General features: G+C 41.4%; 1 protein-coding gene across 2 annotated transcripts in view; it reads left to right on the forward strand.

Annotated features, from left to right (window-relative positions):
- The window catches only part of usp25 (ubiquitin specific peptidase 25), a 28,267-nt gene extending 1,233 nt beyond the window's left edge, over window positions 1–27,034 (forward strand). Inside the window, exons 2-26 of one of the 2 annotated variants that reach the window (XM_020085911.2) lie at window positions 4,197–4,274; window positions 4,453–4,597; window positions 4,787–4,910; window positions 5,499–5,661; window positions 8,168–8,254; window positions 9,936–10,073; window positions 11,009–11,085; window positions 11,182–11,255; window positions 12,472–12,623; window positions 14,109–14,236; window positions 14,327–14,422; window positions 14,580–14,744; window positions 15,390–15,628; window positions 15,786–15,856; window positions 15,959–16,187; window positions 16,614–16,874; window positions 17,558–17,697; window positions 18,788–18,961; window positions 20,387–20,482; window positions 21,095–21,273; window positions 21,924–22,002; window positions 22,184–22,263; window positions 22,603–22,726; window positions 24,537–24,729; window positions 25,858–27,034. In XM_020085911.2, coding sequence (XP_019941470.1) covers window positions 4,197–4,274; window positions 4,453–4,597; window positions 4,787–4,910; window positions 5,499–5,661; window positions 8,168–8,254; window positions 9,936–10,073; window positions 11,009–11,085; window positions 11,182–11,255; window positions 12,472–12,623; window positions 14,109–14,236; window positions 14,327–14,422; window positions 14,580–14,744; window positions 15,390–15,628; window positions 15,786–15,856; window positions 15,959–16,187; window positions 16,614–16,874; window positions 17,558–17,697; window positions 18,788–18,961; window positions 20,387–20,482; window positions 21,095–21,273; window positions 21,924–22,002; window positions 22,184–22,263; window positions 22,603–22,726; window positions 24,537–24,729; window positions 25,858–26,030 — 3,465 coding nt within the window. In that variant the 3' untranslated portion in view covers window positions 26,031–27,034. The remainder of the gene's footprint in view (window positions 1–4,196; window positions 4,275–4,452; window positions 4,598–4,786; window positions 4,911–5,498; window positions 5,662–8,167; window positions 8,255–9,935; window positions 10,074–11,008; window positions 11,086–11,181; window positions 11,256–12,471; window positions 12,624–14,108; window positions 14,237–14,326; window positions 14,423–14,579; window positions 14,745–15,389; window positions 15,629–15,785; window positions 15,857–15,958; window positions 16,188–16,613; window positions 16,875–17,557; window positions 17,698–18,787; window positions 18,962–20,386; window positions 20,483–21,094; window positions 21,274–21,923; window positions 22,003–22,183; window positions 22,264–22,602; window positions 22,727–24,536; window positions 24,730–25,857) is intronic. The other variant, XM_020085912.2, reaches the window with a different exon arrangement.
- Window positions 27,035–27,457: the final 423 nt, after the last annotated feature.

Below are 27,457 nucleotides of genomic sequence, written 5' to 3' on the forward strand. Positions count from 1 at the left end.
ACAAGGTCGCATTGTGATGTGATTATATGGTCTGATGGCTGAAGTCTGGAGCTAAAATAAACGTTTCATTAATCTTGCATTAATGCCTCACACGTACAAGTAGCAGTGTAACACTAACCCCATTATTCTGTGTGGCCTTTTCAAAATGAATCCTTGGTTAACAACAGTGGCAGTAAATATGGGCTGTTATAGTCTACTACATTTTTAAAAATTAAAGTTTAGAAAGAACTTAACTTTTGTAAATAATTCATTAGATGATGCAATTATTATTACATTGTTATTTGCATGCAATACCAGGGGATATAGTGAACAGTTTGTCTGTTGTCTTTTAGTGTCTGGAGCAGAACGAAACCATTTGGATTTTTGCCCTGCAACTTCTCAATTGCGTTACTCAGCTAGAGAAGTGAGGCTTTTTGATATTTGGTGGTGATGGTGGAATTGGTCATCATGTTATTCTGCAGAGTTGCTCAGGTCTGATTTGTTTTGACAATGCATCATTGTGTTGTGCTCCATCATTAGAGTGCCTGGTGAGTGCAGGGTGTGGTGCAGGCCTTCATGTATTGACCTGTAGACGGTGGAATGAGGTTATATTGAGGAATCCTAATCCTGCGTGTTTTGTTTTTGTTTGCAGCCCTTTTGCATGCACAAACGAAACAAGATCTGTTAGAACCAAAGAGAAGATTCACGGGGTTGCTCCTTTCTTTAAACTGCTGCACAGCCTCAAAGTTGTTCCCTGTGCCATGCAGAGAATTCTCTGGTGTTATTCACAACTTGTCACTTAATGGCTGAAGACCAGTGTGACAAACATCCGTGACAGACATGTCACATGGAGAAGAGTGTGTGTGTGTGTGTGTGTGTCCACTCTTGTGGTTGATTTGGCCCAGATCTGTCACAGGTGTAACATGTCTCACACACCGACCTGACCCTGCCACCCCCCCCTCCAAGCCTACATCAGATTGTCATCTTTAAGTTGACCTGTCTCCAGGGGTTGAAACATGGCAAGTGCATGAATATAATCCAATGCTTTGTTTACCCTTGTAACAGAGTTTTGTACGATCCCTCCGACTGCAAACACGAGCAACAGTCATCGAAACTAAAGCTTCTGTAATCACAGTCTTTCAGGAATAAGGTCATGTACTGTTATAAAAATTGTTCAAAAAATGTTTGAAGAAATGAGGCCATATAGTAATATGCTCGAAAGTTTCCCTTCTAGTTTTATCTCTGAATCAGTTATCCGTGAGTGTCAGGTTGGTAAAGCTGGATGCTGGGGTGAACCTTGAATATTACAACATGGATTATTTCTGATATTTAGCTAAAATGGAGATCTGGAGGAGATGTTTCTCTTTTTAAAAGCTGTTTTAAAGTGAAAAATGAATGTGGAACCAGCCATGAAGGTTTACCAGTGTGTACTTGAGTTCAAAATGAATGCCTAGTTTGGAAATGTTTGTGGTCTTAGTCATGACCTCAGAGAAGTCATGTAATGATGTACTAACTACTCATGGAGTCAGAACATCAACATGTTGACTAGTGCCACGTCGTTTGTGATCCTTTCACAACATGCTCTCCAGTTCTTTTTGAAATTCAACGTCTTAGCTTTTATTTCGATATGTTTTTTTGGGCTGTTAAAGGGCTCTCTGTGGATGCCGCCATGTCTTTTACTGTCACTTTTGAGTTTTCATGACAACTGAAGTTCACCACAGGTTCTCTGTCATGTTGGGAAGGGGAGATAAGGAGTATTCAGCTGCAACATGACACTTCACCTCTAGATAGATATCACTAAAGTCTACACATTGAACCTGTTAAGGACACACCCCCTGATTATAATTATCACCAGCCCTGGTGTGAACTGCAAACAAATTCTTTGGTGTGTTGTATTATTCATGTGCTATTACTCAAAGTCAGATGAGAACTTTCTTTTCATTCTCTCCATGGACTTTTGCTGTCAACAACTCACAGAAAATCATGTGCTTGATGGTAGGATTGGATTTGGGTCCCAAACCAGGTGCACAACAGCTTCCCTGCTGGGCCTGGTTCAATTGAGTGCTTCACATCAGGATACTACAACAGAGGTCCTGCTGTGCTGATGTCTATGACTGACCTGGTCACTGCTCAGTTTGTAAATGCAATATGTGGTTGCTCTAAAGGTTTATTACTGCGATTGCAATACCGAATATTTTTTAATAAGCACATTTTTTGTCACTGTAGTTGTCTATCTGAGCTAACACCTTCTAATACTTAAATATTTGTTATGCAGAGTATGTGACTTTTGAAGTTTTAATTTAGTAATCTATTAGTTAGATCTTGTGCAACATTAAAAGTAGACACTTCAATTTATTTCCAAGATACATAACAATTTGAAAATGCTGTAGGGCTGAGCTTTCTGGTTGTATGACTGAGTGCTCTGTATTATTTGATTTTATTTAACGCTGAGAGTAGTGCAGGATATCTTGTTCTGGGTGTGTCAGGCTAAAGGCTCAAACAACCCTCCTTTGTGAACAACATGTTTCTGTCTTAGGATAATATCTCCTCAAATTACATTTTTGCCCAACTTAAATGATAACCACTTTACTTGTAGCCCACTTGTGTGATGTAAATATACATTGGGTTGTGCACTTGCAAAGCTATGCTCTTGTCTTCTGACTACTTTTTTTGCATCATGGTATCGTATCATAACTGATGTGCACCAGACTGCTCATTTTCTCTCTTTGGCCAGGCAGCTGGCATTTTAGTGGTTGAATAAAGAGTGTAATTTCCAAATCACTACACTGTTATTTAGCAACTCTGACAGCAAATAATGTGCTGGACCTGGACCCCTGCAGAAAGTGGTTGGAGGTAATGAAGGGGATTCATTTTACATCACTGTTAACAATATTTTATCAATGTGGTGTCAGTACAAGTTCACTCTTGGACCATCTCTTTTGAGAAGTGAATGTTGGTGTTTTATTGAGGTGCACCTTTCCCTTCTTATTCATAGAGCAAATGCAGACACGGCTTAAAAGCTGTGTACAAAACGTGTGGTGGATGAAAAAGCCTGTTGTTTGCTGGTGGTGCTACCCTATGACATGCTATGCTCCTGGGCATGACTGGCTTTCATTGCCTTTTGTGTAGTAGCTCTAGCAACTCCATTAAGATTTGTTTGTTGTGCGGTCCAGTGTAGCCGTTGATGTGTGTTGTGCAATCAGCCTTTGGTGTATGAAAAGAACCCGCATTAATAGTAACGAGTCCTGAGCCAACCCATGCGTTGTGAGTTTGACGCTCCTTTGTGTTGCCCGCACCTGTGAAACCTACTGTGTACTCTGGTCCTCTCACTCCAACTAAAGAGACACTAAGTGCACTCCCCCATTATTTGTAGTGCATTTATTCAAGCTGTGCATCGCAGATTGTGGTTAAGGCCATGCAGTCCAGCTGGGGTTGACATCGCCATGCAGGTCACCACACTTCGACAGAGAGCTTCTAGTTTGATGCTATTATAGTTCCAACTTCAAACCCTGTGACTTGACACGAGGACTGTTTTGTGGTAAACAGTTATTTTATTGCAGTAGAGTATATTTGGAGGGTAAAGTAGCAGGTTTCCTCATTTTCTCCTCACAGCTTTTACCTCTGGATAATGTTGAGCCAGATGCACTTAAATGTTGGTCCCTTAGAATAGGACTTTGCCATGACTATGAATATTAATAGCTAATAAATGCTCTCTTAATTTTAATTGATCAAGAATATAAAAATGTGTTCATTCTCACTATGGTTGTGAAATGTGCCCAACTTGAATTCCCCACAACCCATGGTGGTGTATTGACAATGTTTGTTTCCTTAAACCGTCGGCAACTTCACAATCGGGTATGACAAAGAAAAGAGAATACTTTGAAGACATTAACATTAAAGAATCTATAACCTGTGGATGTTTGGATCAATGATTTAGTTACCTAAGAATAAAGAGGATCAACGCCTATGATGCAGGATGTGGTTCTGCAATCAAATCTAAATGATAATTTCTCTAAGACAAAAACTACAAAACATTTAGCCTCCCGCTGTATCCATTTGCATTTAAACTGTCTGGAAATGTTGGATTTTAACAAGAAAAGTTGTTCTTTCTTTGTATAGTTTTTTTAAAGAACCTCAACCTGTTCTAAACTACTTACTCCCCCATCATGCTCTACTCTGAACTGCTTGTGTCCTTCTCTTCTCTTGTGCTTCATTAGCATCAGCAGACTCTACTAAACCAGTTGAGGGAGATCACAGGAACCACAGACGTTCAGCTACTTCAGCAGGCTCTGCAGGTACATCATCAAACACATTACAGACATATTACAACCTCTAATATCCCAGTTGACAACTACTAATACTGTGTACACGCAAACTCAAACTGGAACAATATCAATTTCTAGTCAGGCCTGGTTGTTTATTTTCCTGTGTTCACATCCAACTAATATTTGCCTAAACCAATTGTTGCTGCAGGTGAGCAATGGAGACCTGGCCGAGGCTGTAGCCTTTCTGACGGAGAAGAATGCGAAGGTTCCTCAGCAAGATGAGACAACCTACTACCAGACATCCCAGGTGGCCAGCGACAGATACATCAGTGTGGGCAGCCAGGCAGACACAAGTGAGCAGCTCACTTTAACACTTGGCATGGAAGAGACCTCACAGGGATGATTAAAAGATAAAGAAATGTATACGTCTTTGTCAGTTCATAATCTCTGTATTTGGATTTAAGTAACAGACAAAAGCAAATAAATGTGAGAGGCAGTTAGAATACTTTTTTCAATTGAGTGTGTCTGTGTTCTTGATGCAGATGTCATTGACCTGACTGGGGATGATAAAGATGACCTGCAGAGGGCTATCGCCCTCAGCCTGGAGGAGTCCAGCCGGGCATTTAGGGAGACGGGCATCACTGACGAGGAGCAGGCCATCAGCAGGTTTGCTCAGCAGCATTTTTGACTAAAAACAAAACTCTGAGAAATCCTGGACTCAACGTGTAACCAAAGAGTTAAAATAAGACAGGCACAAGCCTTGGACAAACCACACTCACTGCCTACATTGTCTTCGTCTTTGTCCAGGGTGTGAAGAAAATATCTCTTGCTTACGCTTGTGTTGTGTAATGCTGAATTCAAATAAAAATAATGGCTCCTTAATAGTCAAATTATTTGTCGTACTGAAAAGTAAAATGTGCTAAACAACTTACAGTATTAAAATACAGACGATGTGGAAGCATATTGGCAAAATGTTTGAACACAATCTTCAGTCAAGTGAGGAGCACTGTGACAGATTTATTTTTGCATGAGATAAAATAAGTTAAGGAGCTCAGAAAAACCAAAGGGTACCTCCTGCTGTGAAGTAAAAATAAAAACATGCAAAAAGTTAACTAATGAATAAAACAGGAAATCCTGCAGAGATGGGTCTTACCGTGTAAGTCATACGTTGTGTTGTTTTGTGGAAAAAAATTGTTAATTGCCTTTCAGTTTTGTGTGTCTTGATGCCTTTTCTATCTATCTCTCTCTTTTTAGAGTTTTGGAGGCGAGCATAGCAGAGAACAAGGCGAGTCTGAAGCGTACCCACACAGAAGTATGGAGTGATTCACCCAACCCACATGACAGGAAGAGGATAGACAACTGCCCTGTGGGGCTGAAAAATGTTGGCAATACCTGCTGGTTCAGTGCTGTCATTCAGGTGGACACACACACACACACACACACACACACACACACACACACACACACATACACACACATGCAGATATAAAGAAAGGCAATGTTTGATATTTTAGAATAAAGGAGAAGATGGTGAATATCCCTTGTACGTTTGAAGGTCTTCTGCACAATTTAATTTAAACTACCAGTAGATGTAAGCAGGTGTTAGCAAACATCTGGAAGATGTTAGGGACATAACTTCAGTTGTGCACCTTAGCGTCATCAAGTGTTTTGACCTTGTAATTTATGATACAAGCTGAACGTGAGGGTACGCTGAGGCTAAAGGTAAATCTCACTTGCTACTGGCTTGTATGGCAGTACCATGAAAGCCATGTGGTCGCTTAGTAGATCAGACATTATTATCTCTATGCCTTTTTAAACTAAACGCTGAATATCCCTTGTATGCTCTACCGCACTTATTAATGCCTAACACCAGTTGATGTTATCAGATGTTAGTGACCACCAGCAGAAGTTAGGGATATATCTTCAGTTGTGTACCTTAGCATAATCAGGTGTTTCAGCCTTTTAATCACAATACACCTCTTCTAAGGCAGGCCCACCACAGGTTGATCAGACCTGGGTGCATGTCCCTACTTCTTGGGGCTCACACATTTTGTGTTCTGGCTGCTCAGTGGGTGGCATATCAGATGGAGTTACTATCGGATCATATCTCTTTGGATCAGTGTTTTTTTTCCAGGTACTCATCTAAGTCCTGCTCCGAGGTTCTCGGGGTTCCTCCCTTCTTTGTGGTGAAGAGAGATTTCACGAACTTGAAGGGGTCTTTAAAGAACGAAGTTCCCGCTCGTTCTTTTTTCTTTTCCGAGCTGTTCTCTGCTCACCTAAAGCTTGTCAGTTGGCTTTTGATGTTCTCCTGGAGTATGTTTATTCCCCCCTTCTGCTCTTTTGAGGCTTTCCTCCACTGCTTTTTAAGCTGCCTCCTCTCTTATATCAAGCGTTCTATTTCCATCTGCTTTCTGGGTTTGATTTCCGTTGATGGTGTTATCAGTTTTCTCTGTGTCACTCCAAAATGTTTCGCTCCGTCGTCGTAGATGATGTCACCCATCCACTTAAGCTTCGTCTCAACTGTGACCTTTATCTTTTCAGGGATAGTGCTTAGGTCTGCATTGATAGCCTCCAATTTTGATTTTTCTGAAGCTCCAGGCCAGTTAACCTTTGATTTGTTAAGGTTTCTTCTCCCTTGTTGGATTTCCTGGCTGAGTGAGCTACCCCCCCGACTCTCACCAACTTTGGGGGTGCTTTTCCTTTAATTGCTTTCATAGCCATTAGTGGGTGTCTCCAAATACCAATTCGTATTGGATCCTGCCAGCATGGGTAGCTAACCCATGCCAGCCCCAGTGAGGTCTATTCCCTCTTGTAAGCTGTCTTTCCTTGCCATCACAAGGTCTCTCCTTTGTTGTCAGCCATCCTGTTTATAGTCGTCACTGGATGCATCCAACTACAATTATTTCAAATTCAAAATAAATCCTTCTCTTGAGAGCATTTTCACTGACCTTTATTTTATTTTGCTCTAAATCCCCTTTGTCTGTCAATTTGGCTTTTTGCCATTTCTTATACTTTGCTCTTACACCTACTTTCTGCCGACTTGACTTTTGCAAACCTTAGTCAGGGATATAATCTGAGTAGTTGTGGATAAGAGTCATTTAAGTGTTATATGATCAAAAATTCTGGAAATGGTCTCATAAAGCCTCTTGTCCACCGGTGGGATCAGTGTTAGAATGTGACCTGATCTGAAATATGCCAAATGAAAACTGGATACGCCATCACATGGTTTCTGGCTGCTGTGTGTAATGTAACCCCCAGCATTGAGAGCAAGGCACTGCTTGAACCTGACCCTGCTGAAGTAAACAACTTTCTCTATTGCTTACAAGATATACAAATAATTCTCCTTCATACTTCAATCCTTCACCTACATAGCAGAAAATAAACATCATGGACCGGGTTAAAATAGGGAATAGTTGTTACTGGTGTTAATAGTGGAACAAAGTTTTTGCTCGCTTTGTTCTTTTATGCAAGAAATGCTTATTTCTTTGTTATATTTTTTATCAGGTTGTTTTCGGTTCTGTGTTCATATTATTCCAAATCATAAGAAAGCAACATGTAATCTATCTTTAATTTCTGCTTTTATGAAGTCGAGCTGGCAGAAGCATGTGGCAGATTGGATTGTGGGAGTAGCGTTTTCCAGAATGGCCATCTTAATGTAATTTCAGCAAACACAAGCTTTTGATTAAAACATTTATTTTAATTAGACCAAGTCACAAAACAGATCAAATATGTTGTGTACGTACAAAGAAGTATGAATAATCTGGACATTTTTACAACTTCCTTGCTTTAAACTAAAAAGTAAAAATAAAACCATAGTATGTTGGTTGCAGAGCAAAACCACTCTACATTGCAGTTTTCTTGATTGGTCTCTGCCATATAACAATGTATATAATAATTTGTTTTTATCTCATTTCAACTTGCAGTCTTTGTTCAACCTGCTTGAGTTCCAGAGGCTGGTGCTCAACTACTCTCCACCAGCCAGAGTCCATGACCTGCCTCGCAACCAGAAGGTAAGACCCCCCCTCCACCTGTCCTTACAGAGAACAATCAACAATCCAAAACTAAGTCATTAGGTGAAGTCTCGTAATGCTTTGTAGTTCAGGTGCCTTCATGCTGTATATCATAGCTGCCCTTTAGTAGCCTATCACAGCCAGCAGTGCTGTGGCTCTGAGGGTTTGACCCTTAGAGCTGTGAGACTTCATCCAGCAGCTGTGTGATCATGCCCTAAGGTCACAGGAGCTTAGTGTTTGTTCCTGATAGTTGACTTATCTCACTGCTTATAAGGGAGAAGAAGTGCCAGATGGTGTGAAATGTTTGATAAATCCTTGATATATCTCCACCAGGACAGAAATGAACACACAGACACAGAACATTTTCAATTGAGCCTGGAGTTTCTCAAATTTGAGCTCTCAGCATGTTTCTGTTTGTCCATATTTTCTCTGCAGGGTTGCTCACCATAGGGCTAGCAGCCTGTCACTAATCTGGTCTTAGCCTGGGGAAGTGTGGTTTGGGGCAGTCATCTCTTCATCATCTATGTTCCCTCAGTCCTAATCACTGACCTTTTACTTTATCAGTATGAGACGACCAGAGCTTAGATTCTAATCTTTACATCACCATCCCTGACTCACAAGCACAAAAATAAGTGTGCTGTTACTATACACTGCCAAGTCTTGTTAGCTCTGAATATCACTGCCGCCATGGGAACACTGCACTTTGGGAAAACGTGTATTTACAAAAAAAACTGTCAACGGTTACAGTTTGGTCTCCAGCCTTCACCATGGTTCTTTAATGTTCACCGTGCGTTATATTTAAATGGGTAAAGGATAAGAAAATAGTGTGTTTTCACATAACTGGGAAGGTACTGTAGCTGTTACTGTACTGTAGTGTCTGTTCAATGTGGGATACTGCAAAAACAATTAAATGATTTGGGTAAATTTTGAAGAAAAACAGAAAACTCAATTAAAAATGTTTGAGTACGAAACATTAAATACACAATATAACACTTTTTTAACATGTTGCTAGATTGCTCATCTTCATGGGTGTTCTCTCCGCTTACCAGTTTTGCCTGCAACTAAGTGTTTTAGCATAGATGCACAGATCTGAAACTGATATCAGAAATCGATCGGATTCTGAGTCAAACCACAACATCAGGGATTGGTGGCAATAGGGCTTTGCTATGGGCTCTTACCAGTCAGTTTAATTCTGTGTTATACTGTGTTTACAACTATGTGCAAGGTTTTTTATCAGGCATCAGCAGTGCCTGCTTGTTTTATTAGAAGGAAAGCTAACATAGGGGGCTCGGTATGAGGGGAACCACTGCTTACACATAGAATGATATAGTCTTTCACACAGTGAGGCACACAGCTTATTAATCAAACCACTGGAATATCTGTTCTCTGGGCACTAGAATCAGTATTAGGACTGAAAAAAAAAAAAGATTAGTGCATCCCCATGCTGTGGTTTGAGACACACAGATGGTGACACTTTCCAGCACATCTTCTGCCTTACTACATATGCATGTTTACTGATGTATCATTATCCTTAACAATTATCTTAGATAATGTTTTATCATCATATCAGTGCATTTTAAAAGCGTAACTATTTTGAAAACACCAGATAACGTCTCTCTCCTTCTGAGAGGAGGAACACAGATTTCATTCACTAAATTGTTGATTGTGTTCCTCTGACCAGGAGCACAGAAACCTGCCCTTTATGCAGGAGCTGAGGCACCTCTTCTCCCTCATGGTGGGGTCCAAGAGGAAATATGTGGATCCATCACGAGCTGTGGAAATCCTCAAAGACGCGTTTAAGTCCAGTGAGTCACAGCAGGTAAGCCATCTTACTGTTTTTTTGTACCTGTTGTTCCATATGTGTTATTGTTTCAGTTTAATTGGTATAGAGTCATTGTCTGCTGTTCTGTAAGAAATGTCTAACAGTAGATTCAAATGAATTGTCTATTTATCAAGACATTTTTAATGTAAAATATTGTATTTCAGTCAATTTAGCAGTTGTACTGCCAGGCAGTGGAAATTCAAGTTCATTTAAAACAGTCAAAATGTGAACCTAGACTAAAAACAGAAGGTAATGAAATAGCGGTGCTAACAATATTTTAAAGACGTCTCTGCGTTGTGTAAATAAATTTACTGATTGTAACATGCTAACCAGCTAGACCCGTCCTGCTTCGTAATACCACGGAGGAATGGAAACCCTAAATATCAGGAAATACGCTGCCCCCTATTTGTCTTTTCGGTATAAATTGGACAATGGTCAATTCTTAGTCACTGCCCCTTAAATGAATGTGAATAATTCTTGTAGAAACACACGTGACAAATGTACTAAACTGTTCCATTCTTACGTGAGCATTTGCATGAAGCCAGTATCTCTGCAGAGGTTAACTGAGGCCACCCCTCTGGCCTCTGTGCTCGTCAGTCATGCCGCTCCTCGGAGTATTTGTCAGGTTGGATATAGGCATTGACCTGAATTACCGTTTGGCATTGATGTCTATGTGAGAGTGGCCTTAGGTCATTCAGGTTCTCTTTGAAGTTCAGCAATCTGTGAACTCCTCCGCAAAGACCAGTCATCATCCTAGCTGAGGCTCAGTGAATGTTAGTTGACAGACATGGCATGGATTTGACTGATTGGACTTTCTTGCTTGCAGGTGCAGTTAAGTCCTGCAGTTTGACTCTTTGACCTCCATGTCCCAAAGGCAGTACTGTGATTGGTCTTGTTATAAGTATGTCTTTGTATGTTCTTTTACTCAACAGCAGGATGTGAGCGAGTTCACCCACAAGCTGCTGGACTGGCTGGAGGACGCCTTCCAGATGAAGGCTGAAGAAGACAGGTAACCACTGTGGGAAGAATGGATATAAAGTAGGACACACACAAATCTATGTTTGTGATTCTTCATGTTACCACCTTTTTTTTTTGTTGTTTTCAGGGAGGGCGAGAAACCAAAGAACCCCATGGTGGAGCTTTTCTATGGTCGCTTCCTTGCTGTGGGTGTCCTCGAAGGTGAGAAGAGGTGTTAAATTAAAACCAATAAAGAGAAAAAATAAAACAATCACAGCAAGATTACGCATTTGGATGGTCTGATTACAGCAGCCAGAAAGCAAGCAAGTTCTCGCCCCTGGTAATGAAGAGTGACCTTGTCTTAATGAGATGTGGTCCATGTAAAAGAGGAGAGCGGTTGCATTGATTGTGGAAGACCTTGACGGCTGATTGACATTGCGCTTATTATGCATGACAATACTGGCCCAGAGCCACCAAAAGCTGAGCCAGTGGACTCCGCTGCTCATAAAATGACCTTAATGCCTCATCTGCATGTCCGCTAGCAACTCCTCTCCTCCTTTTTTTTCTGTTTTTGGAAGGGAGGGGGGTCTTATCAGGGAGCTCTGTGCAGCCATTTATGTAGTTGTGATTGAGTGACTGCTGAACAACTGAAAATCCCATTGTTTTCAAATGAGAGTGAAGTGGCTGTTATTACCTTTATTAAGCTCCTCGCATTTCCAACTCTGATGTGATGCATGTGATTCTCTGTATCTCTCTGTCTCACATGAGCTGTTTTCAGACATGAACTCTGGGGAATGTGTGCACAATTGGGTCTGAACTTTGCCTTTCACATATGAAAGAAGCAGAGATTCTCAGAACAGACACGCTCTCAAAAACATAAAAGTCACCGGAAGGTGGGGGTGTTGCCTGGGTAGATTATGCAGAAGGCAGGACATAATGTAAAAATTCCACTGTGGAGATCACATGCTTTTGTTTACAACACATCGACACCGGCATTCGTCTGTGTCACCAAAAGCTTGTGAATCTCGTTGTCTTTTCAAGTTGACATCATGTTGGAGTTTTATATTTGTATATAAAGATATTTGATATTTGTTTTTATCAGTTTCATGTCTATTGCATGTTCGAAACGTCATCAACACCCACTAACTCCCAGTGATTGCACTGGAGAATCTCCTGCTGTCATATCTGCAAGGAGGCTTTACAAGGGGCCTGGCAGAAGGATTTGCAGAGAAAGCCTGAAGTCTCTGACTCTGTTATTTGCATTCCAGCCTCTCTCCGGATGATGTCAGGAGATCTGGAGTTCAGTGCATGTCTGAAAGCAGCTATGGTTATAACCCAGCTTTGAATAGGTGACACACAAGCTGCGTCATGGTGTGCACTGGCCTTGTTTTCAAAGGCTCTTCAGTTCATCTCTTGTTGTTTGTGTGTAATTCAACAGGTAAAAAGTTTGAGAACACAGAGATGTTTGGACAGTACCCACTGCAGGTCAACGGCTTCAAGGATCTTCATGAGTGTCTTGAGGCTGCAATGATTGAGGGCGAGATCGAGTCCCTGCACTCGGCAGAGAACTCTGCCAGGTCTGGACAAGAGGTCAGTGCTGAAGCAGGAAGACAACATACGTTTTTTGCAAATGTTTTTTTGAGTGACATTTATAGTTATGCAATATGAACTAAGTTTTGTTTTTCATCCTCATGTAATATAAGAGTGAACTAGCAATAAATAATGACTAATATGACCATGAAGTTTAACATTGATATATAATATTGGAGAGAACTCAGACATTACTGACAATAATCATTAGACACATGCTGTCCTTTTTCTAGTAACATACAGTTTACAGTTACATTAAAACCAAAATTAAAATACTTTTATCACAATTGTAAAATATTAATTGATAACTGCATTGTGGCATTTTATTTTTGCTCAAAACATCTAAAATCTTGCTCAAAACTTGAGTTAAATCATTTGAGAGGTTTCTGACAACAATACCTACATCCAAGGGGCATGGAGAAGATCAAAAATCAAACAAAATGTTCTATATATGTATTATATGTATGACAGTAACACTCTTGTATATACTACAAGTATACGCCCTATAGATCTGACCTCTCCAAACAATTGTTAATCACTACCTATCATTAGCACTAAAGAGAAGACAATCAGGTTAAATGATATGGGATTATGTGGTGGATCCTCTCCAAAGGTTTGACCTTCTTGCCCTTATGTGACACCTTTGCTATTCTGAGTCTGACCTCTGGTTAGCCGTGGCCTTGCCCACGCTGTCCCACAGCAGCTGGGTGTAGCTAATTAACAGGCAAGTACACAGATGGGTATGGCACCCAGCCCTCTGGAAAAGCACCAGGCATGAGTGTAGGGGGGGGGGAGCATTAGACACAAGGAGTGAGAGGGAGTGATGCTCTATTCACATCATGCAGGCATACAGGGTTTCCTCCAGGAGAGTGGTCAGGGGAATTTTTATGTGCTCAAATCTAATCAGGCCAAAATTAATTTACCTTCCATGTCTAAGTGGATCAGGATGACACAAGTTTGCTTCCGGTCATGAAATGACCTTCGCTTTGTATAAAATTCAGTCTGATAGGACTTTGACCTGCAAAATCTGAAGGCTCCTCCATGTCCAGCCGGTTTGAGAGGGGGTGGGACCTATTCGTTCTCATTTGCAAACGTTTTTTTCTTTATATTATTTAATAACCTTGCAGCAAGAGGAGAAATGCTATTTGGTTGCGTCTAGGTACAATGACGAGAGGTTAATGACAGTAAAAAAGCTTAATAAAAACAGATCAAAATTACAATTTTGTTGGCTGCTGTTATTTGCCCACAAGCCTTGCAAGCTCATCCCCATATTATCTGTGTCCCCCATTTTTTTGCCACAGCAGAACCTCTACATCGTCTCACTGCAACATAAATCAGCAGCCAAATTAATCTTGTCAAAATGTGATCTTGCAATTTTCTTATGCCAATTTGTTTCAGTGAAATGATTCTGATACTCTTCTGAGAATATCTTTACCATGCACTAGAGTCAAACATAACAAAGTTTATCTCAACGTTTTCTTTCAGCACTGGTTCACAGAACTCCCTCCCGTGTTGACCTTTGAACTGTCAAGATTTGAATTCAACCAAGCTCTAGGACGACCCGAGAAGATCCACAACAAGCTCGAGTTCCCCTCGATGCTCTACATGGACAGGTGACAGAAATAATAACACTGGACTGTATTATGGAAAATATTTGCCTCAGCTGTAAATGACGAAACGTGTTGTAATCTTTGTGTTGACAGGTACATGGACAGGAACAGGGAAATAACCAGGATCAAGAGGGAGGAGATCAGGAGGCTTAAAGAGCATCTGACGCTCCTCCAACAGCGACTGGAGAGGTACTTCTTGCCCACCTCTGTATTTAGCCACAGTCAACAAGAGCCATGGAGAGTAAATTCTCACTGACAGTGCTCATTATGCCCCCTCTCTTATTTCTCTCTCCCTCTGCTTCCTTCCATCCCGTGACTCCCGCTCTTTCTCTCTTTTCCTACTCAGGTATCTGAGTTATGGCTCAGGCCCCAAGAGGTTTCCTCTGGCAGATGTCCTCCAGTATGCCATGGAGTTTGCCTCCAGTAAGCCTGTGTGCACTTCCCCAGTGGAGGACATTGACTCATCAGTGCCCCCCGGTGGCACAACAGGACAACAGCTGCCCCCACCAAGGTAAGTTTCAAACATATTTTTCCGGTATTTTCAGGCGCAACAGTGAAAAATGGGCCTTGTGCAAGAACATTTCTATATACTCATCCTAAACCTCCATTTTTATTTGTTTCCTTTGCTCGTGTTAATGTTCCAATAGACCATTAAAATACTTTGGTAATCCAAAACTTGCAAGTGAGATTCAACAAACTCTTCACTGCACAAAAACATCATAAATTGCTTGTTTTAACTTGATGAAAGCCACCTGCTCATACATGTGTGAACAATTTGAATTGACCATCAACTTAAGACTTTCTGTTGCTTTATTTATAGAAAAGTTTTATTCACAAATAAATTCAGTCTAATTTTTAGTTAGTGGATGTTTAAACATAGCAGGAAGTGAAAAGGCCTTTATTTGACATGGTTTATTTTAATTAACCCAAGTAAATCAACCTTTTTTTTTTACTGTATCTTTAACTAAGGAGTTGACACACTGTCTAGTATCTATAAACCATACAGCTTTGACCCCCTCAACCATGATAATATTTAGATATTCATTATTGTACTATTTTTGTTAGATTAAAATTTGTGTTTTTCTTAACATTGGACCAGACCCATTTTCTCGATGTATTTTGTTTTTATTTTTATCCCTTGTTTTGTAACCTGCAGCACAGCCGAGCAGGAGTCCCTGCCCCCCCTAGAGAGCTCATGCTCTGCTTCAGGTCCCACCACAGCTCCCACTGCAGCCCAGCAACAGAGAGTACCCATTCATAAACCCTTTACACAGTCCCGACTTCCTCCTGACCTCCCAATGCACCCTGCCCCACGGCACATCACAGAGGAGGAGCTGAGGGTGCTGGAGGGCTGCTTGCATCGTTGGAGGAGCGAAGTGGAGAATGACACCCGTGGTAGGTGTACCTGCCTTCCAATTGCAGCCGTTAATGTTTCCTCTGTTGTGATTCCTTCAGCATGATTTACTTGTCCATCACTTTCTGAATAACATCACAAAGATAAACTTTAGTTTGGCACTAACAAATAGATTGTATATGATTCTTTTCCCACCAGATCTGCAGGGCAGCATAACCAGAATCCACAGAACCATAGAGCTAATGTACTCTGACAAATCTATGATGCAGGTGAGCACCAGTTCTCTGTAATCGTTCGTAATCTTGATGTAAAAAGCCAAATCAAGTGCTTAATTTGTAAATCAGAGTATTAAATCTCTTGTGCTATTACAGGTGCCATACCGGCTTCATGCAGTGCTGGTCCATGAAGGCCAGGCCAATGCAGGCCACTACTGGGCTTATATCTACGATCCACATCAGCGCTGCTGGATGAAGTACAACGACATCTCTGTCACTAAGTCGTCCTGGGAGGAGCTGGTCAGGGACTCGTTTGGAGGCTACCGCAACGCCAGTGCCTACTGTCTCATGTACATCAACGACAAGAAGCCCTTTCTCATAGAAGGTACATGTACACTTAAGATAAGCTGTTTGTAGCATTTATATGTTTCTTGTGGTGTAAGTGCTACTTTCAAACTGTAGGTACTTATGAAGGACTATTATAGGACCTCTGTTGAGTGTAACTATTGACTTTTTGACTTCCACTAGCTAAGTCTCTCTCACCTCCCTCACTGATGTTCATATATTTTCATACGTAAAAATGCCTTACCTTTGAGTTTCTTGAAAATTTAATTCGATAATCAATTCAATCAAGTAAGTAGAGTTGATTCCAATTAGATTTTGTTTTGTTTTTTCTTTGTAGGACAGTTTTTAGTTTACCGACTGCTGAAAATGAAGAAGACTGACAATAGGGAGTGATAATAATAGAGTTTGATTCCATGTTTTGCAGCAGAGCTGATAAGTTTATTGTCTCTCTCTGTTGTCTTTGCAGAGGAGTTTGATAAGGAGACAGGGCAGCTTCTCAGCGGCATGGACAAACTGCCTCCAGACCTGAAGCAGTATGTGAAGGAGGACAATGAGCTGTTTGACAAGGAGGTTGAGGAGTGGAACACTCTGCAGGCCCGCAAGGCCCAGCAGGAGAAGCTGGCGCTTGCAGCGGCAGCCGCCGCTGCCTTGGCTGCATCCAGCGCCTCCACCACTTCCTCCTCCCCTCAGCCCATGAGTATTGAATCAAGTCCTCCAGACAACACAGGTCAGTCATGACCCTCAGATACTGAGTAGAATATTTTATCGAGAATCAATACTTAGTTTAAAGTAGTGGTCAGTTTTATGATGGAGATGCGGACAAGAAACTACAGTTGGACAAATTCATTCAATATTAATTTTTATTATTACTTTAATCCACTACTACAAATGATAATAATTTAATGAATCAATGGCAAAGCATTCATCTTGATATTGAGCTATCAGTATTCACTCTGATTGATCAATCCAGCTGTAACATGAAGAATATCAAGAAATTAGCTTGAAAGATTTGTGTGTATCCTTACTGTAGAAGTGTTGTATGGATGCACTAAATACAGAATATCACTCACCATTCAGCCTGCAGCACACACACTCTTGAAGTTTTATGATGTGCTAAATAAAGCAGTGGACTGTATCAAAACCTGTAACTACACTCAATTCATAGTTAAATGTGGACACTAGAACTAGAATTCAATCATGGTAGTCTATATGTTATCCTGAATATTATGGAATGATTTCTGCAATCACACTCACACGAATGCAGAAACATTCTCACCTTGCACTTTGTTGTTTGACATTTGTGTGGACGACAGACAAAATGTATTATAAATTAGAAAACGTTCTAAAAAGAAAAGAGTTGAAATGGGAGTAGCCGTGTATTGCTCTGACGGAGTAGTTGTCCTCCCACAGTGCCCCAGCAGGACCCAGAGTACATGGAGCAGCCGTCACCCACAAACGACTCCAAGCACCTGCAGGAGGACACAGAGAGAGCCATCTCTAGAGCTGCTGCAGAGCAAGAGGAGAGGAGCCCCGAAGCATTGTTAAACGCTGTATGTAAATTATATAAAGACACACCGTGCACCACTCTCACACCTAGTCATTACTACCCACCGTGTCCATTTGTCTTTTTACACATTTACAGTTAAAGATAAATCAGGATTTTGGTCTAATTTCATTTCATCCTCTTTCATCATCTTCACCTTGAGTTAATCATGGGTGGGGGTGACATTTTCTTTAGAATTTTATTTTCAAGTTTAATTTGAAAGTGAAAGGTGTGACTTGATCTTGGGGACAGTTTCACTGAGAATGTTTGCTGGACTCACAGCACTATGGACCTGACTTGTGTCTTTCGGCATATTGCGTTTTCTTCACTGGCAACTTTAATAACAGACGGACCAATTCACTTACGAGCTGTTTAACCCAGCAGAGAATTTAACAGCCAAAAAGGTTTATTTTTACAGGAGTTGGTGGAGACCAAACTAGAGCTAAAAGCATGACTCAAACGAATGATGTTAAATTCCATCATATCAACAAAGGTTAATTGATCTCCCATTTTAACATCTGAATTGCATTAGGAAGGGAGCTTTTAAAGGCTTGTGTGGAGAAGAGGAATAAAATCTTTCCTTGCATATATAGAAGTTCAAGCTTGAAAAAACATGAATTTATCCTTTAATCCCCTTTTCATGCTTATTCAAGTTTCCACAACCATTTCCAGAAGTGTTACCTGTGAGTCTGAACAAGGATTAAGTTATTTGATCTGTCCAGCTCTCTTTTCAAGAGAAGAGAGTGAGCAGAGAGAATTTGCTGATATGCTTGACAGATTGATCAGTGCAGGCACCAACACAACACCTCTCTCTTTCATACTCATACTTGAGGTGCAGTTATTTGGCCCCATATGCAAAAAGGTGAAGTTAATCAGAAATCTTATAATTTTTTCCTCTCTCCCGCCGTCCACAAGGACAGGCGTGGCGAACATAAACTAAGCTTAAGTCAGTCTTTTAAGTAAACCACATAGAATTTTGTAGTGTTCAGATATTAAATGACCTTATTCATTCAGTACTGGTTTGTACTGTCTAATGTTCCTTGCCTTTGCATCACTTCTCTATCCTTCCTGTTTCATCTGTCCCACTCTCTCTACAGTCTGTTCCCCCTCCCACTTCCCCTCAGCCTGAGGTCCAGGTGAGCAACCCCTCCACCCCTCCTCCTGACCTGGTCATGGAGGATGAGTCACCTGGCCAGCGCACCGTTGAGGTGGCCATTCCCAATGTGGGGACCTTTGTCATTGAGTCAGAAGAGGGGGGGTATGATGACGAGGTAGCTCTCGCACAGATAAATCTCTCCGTTTTTTGTGCAATGTGCTGAGACGCCTGTGCCTATTTGATACATGGAGCGAGAGCATCATTGCCCATTCACATGGCTCTACTCAAGATTTTTCACACCTGAGAAAATCTGACACGTTACGTGGACTGATTATTGGATTGGCTTGAGGCTGAAAATGATATGCAACCAGACTGACCTATTTCTTGACAGTTCTGTTCTACCCTTGTGTGAAAAGTCTCTCCTCGAGCCAGTCTGCATCGTGGCACAAAGACTAGTCTAGACTAGACTAGTAATCTCAGGAACTGTTTCTTCACATGGGTCACAGTTGAATGAAAAAAGCCAAGAACACAGTGTCATGGCATGTTATGAATAAACTGTTTTAATTTGATAGCAAACCATTACCTGTAGACAAAAGGTAGTGAGATCTTTATTACAATATGCACAGATTTCATGCAGTTATGGAATCATAGTTTATTTATCTTTTCAAATTGGAATTTGAAGATCAGTATGACACTGTCCAGGCCTGGTCAGAACATGTTTCTCAGGTGATCCGTTCACAAGTGGGCAGCTCTAAGTACAGGTGTGAATGTATGAGGGGTTTTTCCCAATATTTACGGACTTTATGGACTTTCACTTGAGAGCTGGATTTACTGATTTAACGTTCAGATGTTTAAATCCTTACACTCAAAACCCTGCATTTGCACTCGTGGCTCCTGCTTGTGCTTAGATTTGCTCCCCGGTTGCGATTAGATATTGTTGCTTTGTTGCGTGCAGCCACGCCTAGTGATATCGGGTATTGGCGATTGGACGATGTGACGGAGGTGAAGATCGGCCATCACTAATGCGCACAGTGCATTGATTTGTTCAGCCCTTCTCGCCATCTCTCTCTCACACTAACACAAACAAACATTCTGATGAAAGCATCTCCCTAAAACCTCATTTGGTGATGTTATCTTCTGATCCTAAGAGGTCACAGGAGACTAATTCTTGTACCACGTGTGAATTGACGTACTTGGAGCTGTCCATTTGTGATCGGATCACTGGAGAGGGATGTTAAGACTAGGTGTGAACAGGGCCGATGTTCTGAATGGACAATTACTGTTGTTAGTGAGTTTTCCAGCCTGTTCCCTCATGTCCCTGAACTTCTAGTAATCGGTCACACACAACTGTCATGCGGCTGCCATGGTTTTCTCACATTATCCTTATGAGGATTGTGCATCGTGCCATTGAACCGACCGTGTCTGTCTCTCACAGTTGTCACTCTAACAAATGCATGGACTGCTGAGTGATGCCTGGCATGCCCTGACTATGGTATGCTTTACTGTAGTGCCTCAGAGCACATAACTGAGACGTTGGCCTTGCTTGGTTCGTCCCAAGGACCTATTGTTTTGTTTAACATGGTTCCTGCTCCCTGGGCAGGCAATGATGACCCCCAACATGCAGGGTATAATAATGGCCATTGGCAAATCCGGCTTCATACATGAAAAGAATGGGCCTGAGGCAGCTTTTTTTAAGGTACACATCATCTCTCCTCTACCGTCCCTCATTTCATCTCCACCTCCATCCCTTCCCTTTTGTGTCATTTAATTTGTTGATGTTCTCTTGTTTACTTTCTCATAGTGGGCTAGAAGAATACAGAATACTTTAAGTACAGTAGTAAAATTGCATTGGCCTGTGTTCAGCTGTGTTCGTTTTTCAATTCTTGAGTCAAAGGATACAAGGGGAAATGCATCTCTAATGTTGTGCTCAACTCTTAACTGCTTCTCCTTCCTGGTGCCACATTAGATTGTTGAAATCAGCCAAACCCAGTCAGTAGCTTTCAGGTTAACGAAATCATTGTGTTTTTAACTTTCTGCAAATAACTTTTATAGACAAGCAAAAGGTTGAGATTTAAACAAATATCTAGTAGTAATATATTCAGAAAGAACTCTCTTCTTAATAATGAAATTGAATATATAGAACAATAAATGTACCAGTGGAGACACGTTAGCCCACTGCTGAAATTTTTTCTGTGTGTCGGCATCTAACTCATGTTGAGATGTCGATTATTTTACCCCAAACACAGGAGAATATTGTTTGTTTCTGACATTTAACCATGAACTATTACCACTTTGTCACTCTGCTCAGGCCATAAAGCTGGAGTATGCTCGTCTTCTGAGATTCGCCCAAGAGGACACAGCACTTGAGAATGACTACCGACTTCAGCACGTCATTGTCTACTTCATCCAAAACCAGGCACCCAAGAAAATCCTGGAGAGGACTCTGCTCACACAGTTTGCTGACAGGAACCTGGCATTTGATGAGAGGTAGCTCAGACACTATTACATTTTTATCACTATTACACTATGCCACAACCTTGTATTTACAAAAAAATTACATATATCATAATGAATATTCTGTGCTTTCCTACTGGTTGCTCTAAACTTACTAGAAGTTATTTTTTATATTTTCAACTTCATAAGATGACCAGCAGAGGGTAGCAGAGACTTTACTGACGTTACTGCAGCGTCGTCAGTGATCGTGTCTCATCCGGACATTGCTCTCTGATGAGTCTCGCCTCTGTCTTTTGTTCCAACGCAAATCCTAAGAGACGCATGTCCACTAATGATCTTTTTAATACTGCTGGCAAATATCAAGAGTCCCTCCCCGGTAATATTGTGATGCTCATGTCATTAGGATGTGTTACGCTCTCAAAACTTTTCAACTACGCTTGTTGGCCTCAATCCATATTCATGAGTGAGAAATTGATTTCTCCCTTCTCCTCTATTTTGAGCGAGATAATTAGATTTATGTGTGCATGTGGCCTCAATAGGAGCCTCCGGAGGAGCGTTTCACTTCTCCTCTCAGCTCTAAAGAGTGATTCATTAGGCCACGTTCAGGCCTAGGGGCAGGGCGGACCGTTTCATCTCCTAAGTACATCACAATGACTCACCATCCTTGTGTCCTCCTCCCACAGATGTAAGAGCATTATGAATGTGGCACGTGCCAAACTGGACCTAATTAAGCCGGAGGAGGTCAACATGGATGAATATGAGGTCAGCAGTGCTCTCTTCTGCTCTTTCTTCATCTAAAACAGTAGATTGCCCTTAAGGTAGTATCAAACACTGTCTGTAAAGCTTTTCCTGTGACACAGACAACAACTTTACAAATGCCAGTATTTGTGTGATTTGAATTTCAGGGAACTTGCCTTGATTAACTTCTGTTTGTCTTCATCAGATGTGGCATCAGGACTACAGGAATTTCCGGGAGACGAGCGTCTTCATGATGACCGGCTTGGAGCTCTTTCAGAAGACAAAGTACGGTGACACCTTTTTGAGGCCCCTCCTATAATCAAACACTGGAAAAATCTAAATCAAACTCGGCCTCCAACCATCATCTTTGAGCTTTAACTCGTACATCTTCAGTGTTGCACACGACATTTACTCTCTCAGCATATCTGCAGCAGCCAGTGCTGAACTGTCTCCTGCAGAGGGCAGCAGTTGGCTGTCTGTGCAGCTCCAAGCTTTGTAGTTGTGCAGTGGGGTTATCGGGTTTATTTCCTCTGTAAATGGTTTGCTCTCTTAAGTTCTTGGTGCAACTTTGATATTCATTTATGTGAACATAACATCTGCTCATCAATGTTGTTTCCTTCCCAGTTACGTGGAGGCACTGATGTATCTGGTTTACTCGCATCAGTACAACAAGGAGCTCTTGTCCAAAGGGCTGTATCGAGGTCACAACGAGGAGCTGCTCGGTCATTACCGTCGAGAATGTTTGCTGGTGAGTTCTCCACACAGTGGTTTATTCCAAACAAGTCAGATCTCTATTGTGGATGGCATATTTCGTCAGCTTTCTTTGATCATACAAACTGATCACAAAGAGGGTCTGTTGTGGAACGGAAACCTTTGTGTCCCGCGGTCCTTCCCTGTGATCGCCGCCTCTTTGTCACTCCCTTTCCTCTATCACACTTCCTCTGCTAAAGTGACTCAGCAATACTCACATGGACATTTCCCCTTCAATCCTGAGCCGTGCTACCATAATCAAATTGCCTTTGCTGAGATATTGCTTTGGTTTGCTTGCTGCCCACAAAAGATTCCACTGAAGATTTTTCATCTGATTCTGACAGATGAAAATCCTTTCAGCGTTGCGATGTGAGCCCCCTTTTCATTTTACTCCCACCGAGCTCCAGGCTGTGCTCTGGTATTATTGGTAAGAGCTGGGGGTATTTTGGTCTGATCAGCCTCGTACTGATCTTCAGCAGCCCCCTCGCTGCTGCACTCAGTAACCTTACACCAGCATTGTGCTCATAATGTAATCACTGGAGTGGGAATAGGAAGCAGGAGGGCCTGCGAGTGTAAACACATTACCATGAGACACAAGCGTGTCCTGAGCTAACCTCAAACCTCAGCTCTGCACAGCTTGATCGGCCATCTCAGATCTCTGGCCAGAACTTCTGGCTCCGTCTGCTCAGCTGTTTACCTTCGGCTCTTGTTTTAATTGAAAACACTGCTAACATTGACACAGCTAATGTACTTGGATGTTTTGCAAATCCAGCATCTCACTCTCGATTCCAAACTGGCTTTCAGGAAAACGGGTCGTTTCCTCCAAGAGAGGAGGTCAGGGAGTTTGTCTGTCACAGCAAGGTGGTTCTGGCCAAGAAGAGGAAGAAAAGCTTGTATCCACATGTAAAAACGTCAGGACCCACTTAAGCTCCAGTGGCTGTAGGACACTCGTCATATTCATGCTGCCAGTAGGATTACTGTTAGTCCTTAGGCTGTTGAGAATTTATCTATTAGAGCTAATGGAAAACTTGACTCAAGAACAAAACAAGCATTGAGACGTAAATGACTTGCTAAAAAAATAACGACAAAGGTTTTTGTTTGGAGTAAAAACATTTAAACAAGATAACAAAAATATACAAAAGTTTGCAAAGTGTGTTTTTGGACGAAGCTTTTAAAGAAATGAAGCCTTAGTCATCCTCATATCCTTTGTCTGAAAGCTGTGAGGGCAACACGACCTTGGCTCATGTCTCCAGCTCAGGTTTTCAAACTGTGAGACCCCCTTCGAGGGGTACAGGGGAGACGTGAGGCAAATATTCTGCATGCGGTGAAAGGAACAGGTGCGTGCTGGGGTTCCGAACAGGAAGTTAGGTCTTGTTGTTGTTGGCTCGCTGGTTTTTGGCTCCGCTTATCAACGGGGTCAGCAGTTGGTGCAGCGGCTGTGACACAGCAACCACAACCAATTAAGGTTGTGTAAAATCCTCCAAGCCTGAGTTGTGGCAGTTTTCATCAAAATTCACTCCTTCCCAGAACAGCTTACAGCTAATTAGGCAAAGTTTTGATGTTGTCACTTTGTCAATATGTAAACAAATATAGGCTCAAAGATGAGAATGAAGTTGGAAACCTCTGTTAATACTTCCTGTTTACTCTCCCCAAAGCTCTCAGACTATGGGAACTGTATTTGCAAAATGTTGGCTGTGATTATCTTTTAAATTAAATCAAAAATGTAATTTTAGGAATTCCAAAATTCATTTTACTGTTTAAACTTTGACTCTTTTGAACCTCTACTCACCGGGATCTTCCTTCCATAGAAATTAAACGAACAAGCCGCCGCCATGTTTGAATCCGGGGAAGAACCCGAGGTGACCACGGGCTTAGGAATCATGAATGAGCTGGTGGTGCCGTGCATCCCTCTGCTGCTGGTCCACGAAACGGAGAGGGACCTGCTGGCGGTGGAGGACATGAGGAACCGCTGGTGCTCTTACCTGGGCCAAGAGATGGAATGTGAGTCCCTGAGGGAGCAGGAACAGGCTCGGCCTGTCAGATATTTCTGGAGAGTGAAGTCTTAGGTTACTGGTACATTCCTCAGTGCCCCTGCCAAAGATCATGATAATCAGGCCACTGCACTGAGCTTCTAGGTTGTGCAGCATTTGAGAAGAGATATACGTTTTTATTTTAGAACATCAGACAAATGTAGAGCTTAACATTAATATCTGCCTCTTTCAGCAATTTTGTATGAAGACCCCTCCAATGAAAATCAAGTGTTGAACCTTGTCTCTCTGTATATTAATGCTGTTTATTGTTTGTTATACCTCATTTTATCCAAATACTTACTAGGATTATGCAGATAGATTATAATTTCATTGATGGTCAGAGCATCCACAGATTGTCCCAATAATCTGTTTAATAATCATAATAATTTATAGTAGTAGAAATAAATCAAAATTGAATTTCATTTGGCCCACATCTTGCATACCACACTTTCTACGCACACACCAAACTCCAAGAGAATGGACAGCCAATGAGAGAGAGAGTTTTGATCTGCACATAGTTAGAATTATTAATTCTATAATTAATACTTGCCATGCTGGGAGTGTGAATCAGAAAATTACAGAAAGAAACTGAAATGATTGAAGTGGCACTGGATTGATTTACATATTTAAAAAATATTATTTCGGTGATTATGATGATTGTCAATAGCAGATTACAGCAACATCCCTACTCGACACCATTTTAACTTGTTTTTTGTTCAATGTGAAAATTTTTTGAAGGGTATAAAAATGCCAGGAGAGTAATTTAAATGAGCAAAGTCCTCTAGGAAATATTCAAAATGCCCCTGAAAAGAATGTGTCGGTAGAAAAGGATTGAGCGTTAATCAGAACATTCCAGTGTCAGTCCACAGAGAGCATGTTCTCAGAGTTCCTGGCCTTTGTTCAAGAAAATCACAATATTATCACCCAGACTCCAATTCACCAGAGGTTCAGTCTGTTTCTGTCAAGGAACGCGCTTTTGTGATATCACATTAAAATATTTGCTCTGTGTTCCCTGTGATACATTTTCACTACATTATGCTGCGATGTTCATACAGTTAATCATTCACTATCTCTCTGTCTGTCCTCCCCCTGCTGGCAGCCAACCTCCAGGAGAAGCTAACCGACTTCCTCCCCAAGTTACTGGACTGCTCGACGGAGATCAAAAGCTTCCACGACCCGCCCAAGCTGCCCTCCTACTCCACTCTGGAGCTGTGTGAACGGTTCAGCCGCGTCATGGCTGCCGTCGGCAGGATGCCCAGCGAGGGGAGATGAGCTCAGAGGGGGCGGCCAGAAACCCCTCCCTTTCTCACAGGCCCGACCCAGGGCAGAAATCCATGGACCTCTCTTAACCCATGCCTTCCTTTATAAATCCAGGGGTCACTTGCTTCTAGCTGTTATTCCTCTGTTTCTCTTTTGCTGCTATAGGTTTTATTACAATAAATATTATTTCCTTTTTATTTCAAGCAAAAACACAACGGAGGAAAGAGGCAGGAAGAGACTGTTGCGAGGGAATAAGGAAATATGAGAGGAGAAGTTGACGGGGGAGAATAACTGGGACTGCCCCCCTGCGGTGGTTGAAAGCACACTGTGCTTCAGCTTTGTTAAAAATTAAGAGTTTGAGGGTTTTCATAGTTTATTACTGTTGTTGTTGCTATTTGATTCAAGCTTTTCCAACCACACCCATAGCCCTTTCTAAAGCACCCTTCTCTGCGTGAAGAGGATCACCCTGCTGCTCGGCCTCCAGTTTGGTACAGTATTACCATGTTTTGTTTTATTTTTCTAAGGAAGTAAGGAAGAGAGCCTTCAGATCTATCAGTGGCTCGCAGTATCTGAAATGGGGTCTCATGTCTTCGTGGACTGCACCAGAGTGAGATGTTTTAAGTGCTGTGGTAGACGGCCACAGACTTCCTGTGGCTTGTTAATAAATTGAGAGAATAAAATTTTATTTATGGCCCCTTTAGGCCAAATAAAAAATGGTTTTCCTTATTGTTTCTTCACTTGCACGATAATAACTGACTCTGACATTTAACACTGCGCTGATCAAAGTCTTTGATTTGAGACATTAATGTGATTAACAGAGCGACTGTCTGTGAGGGATGAGAGACGAGGTTCAGTGTCACGCTTAAAGTCACACTGACATTAACTGTCAGTCTCAAACCTCCGTTATTCACTGTGATCATTTAGCTGCCATTGTGAAGTTTATTAGAATTTCATTAACAATGCAAAATCCAAAGAATACAAGCATTTGGCCAAAATAATAAAGATGGAGAACATTCTTTTCTTTGCTATTTTTTTAATAAAACATCTTTGTCTAATTTCCTGCAGTGAAATTAATTTCCTGGAACATGGATCACTAATATCAATCCATGTGATGAAGACAGGAAATGCCTTTTCAAAACATTGCTGCCAGCACCATGCAGCACACGAACGTCACCTTACTTAATTGAAAATATGTTGCAGTGTTTGAATTAAACCCCAAACTTTAACACAGAAGAGTAACTAGTATTCTAAACTAATCCAGTATCTTCAGTGAGTTACCCTTTGTTTAGGTGCACACATCACTTTCTCTATACACGTTCGTTAATTCATTTGTTGCGACACTAGATGATTATATTCGAGCTGAGGTTTTATTCATTAATATGATTACGCCATTTTTGAAACTCAAGGTTGAAGAGATCAAAACTGAAAAATCTGAAAGT

This window comes from Paralichthys olivaceus, chromosome 15 (assembly GCF_024713975.1).
Source record: "Paralichthys olivaceus isolate ysfri-2021 chromosome 15, ASM2471397v2, whole genome shotgun sequence".
In the NCBI taxonomy this organism is placed as follows: Eukaryota; Metazoa; Chordata; class Actinopteri; order Pleuronectiformes; family Paralichthyidae; genus Paralichthys; species Paralichthys olivaceus.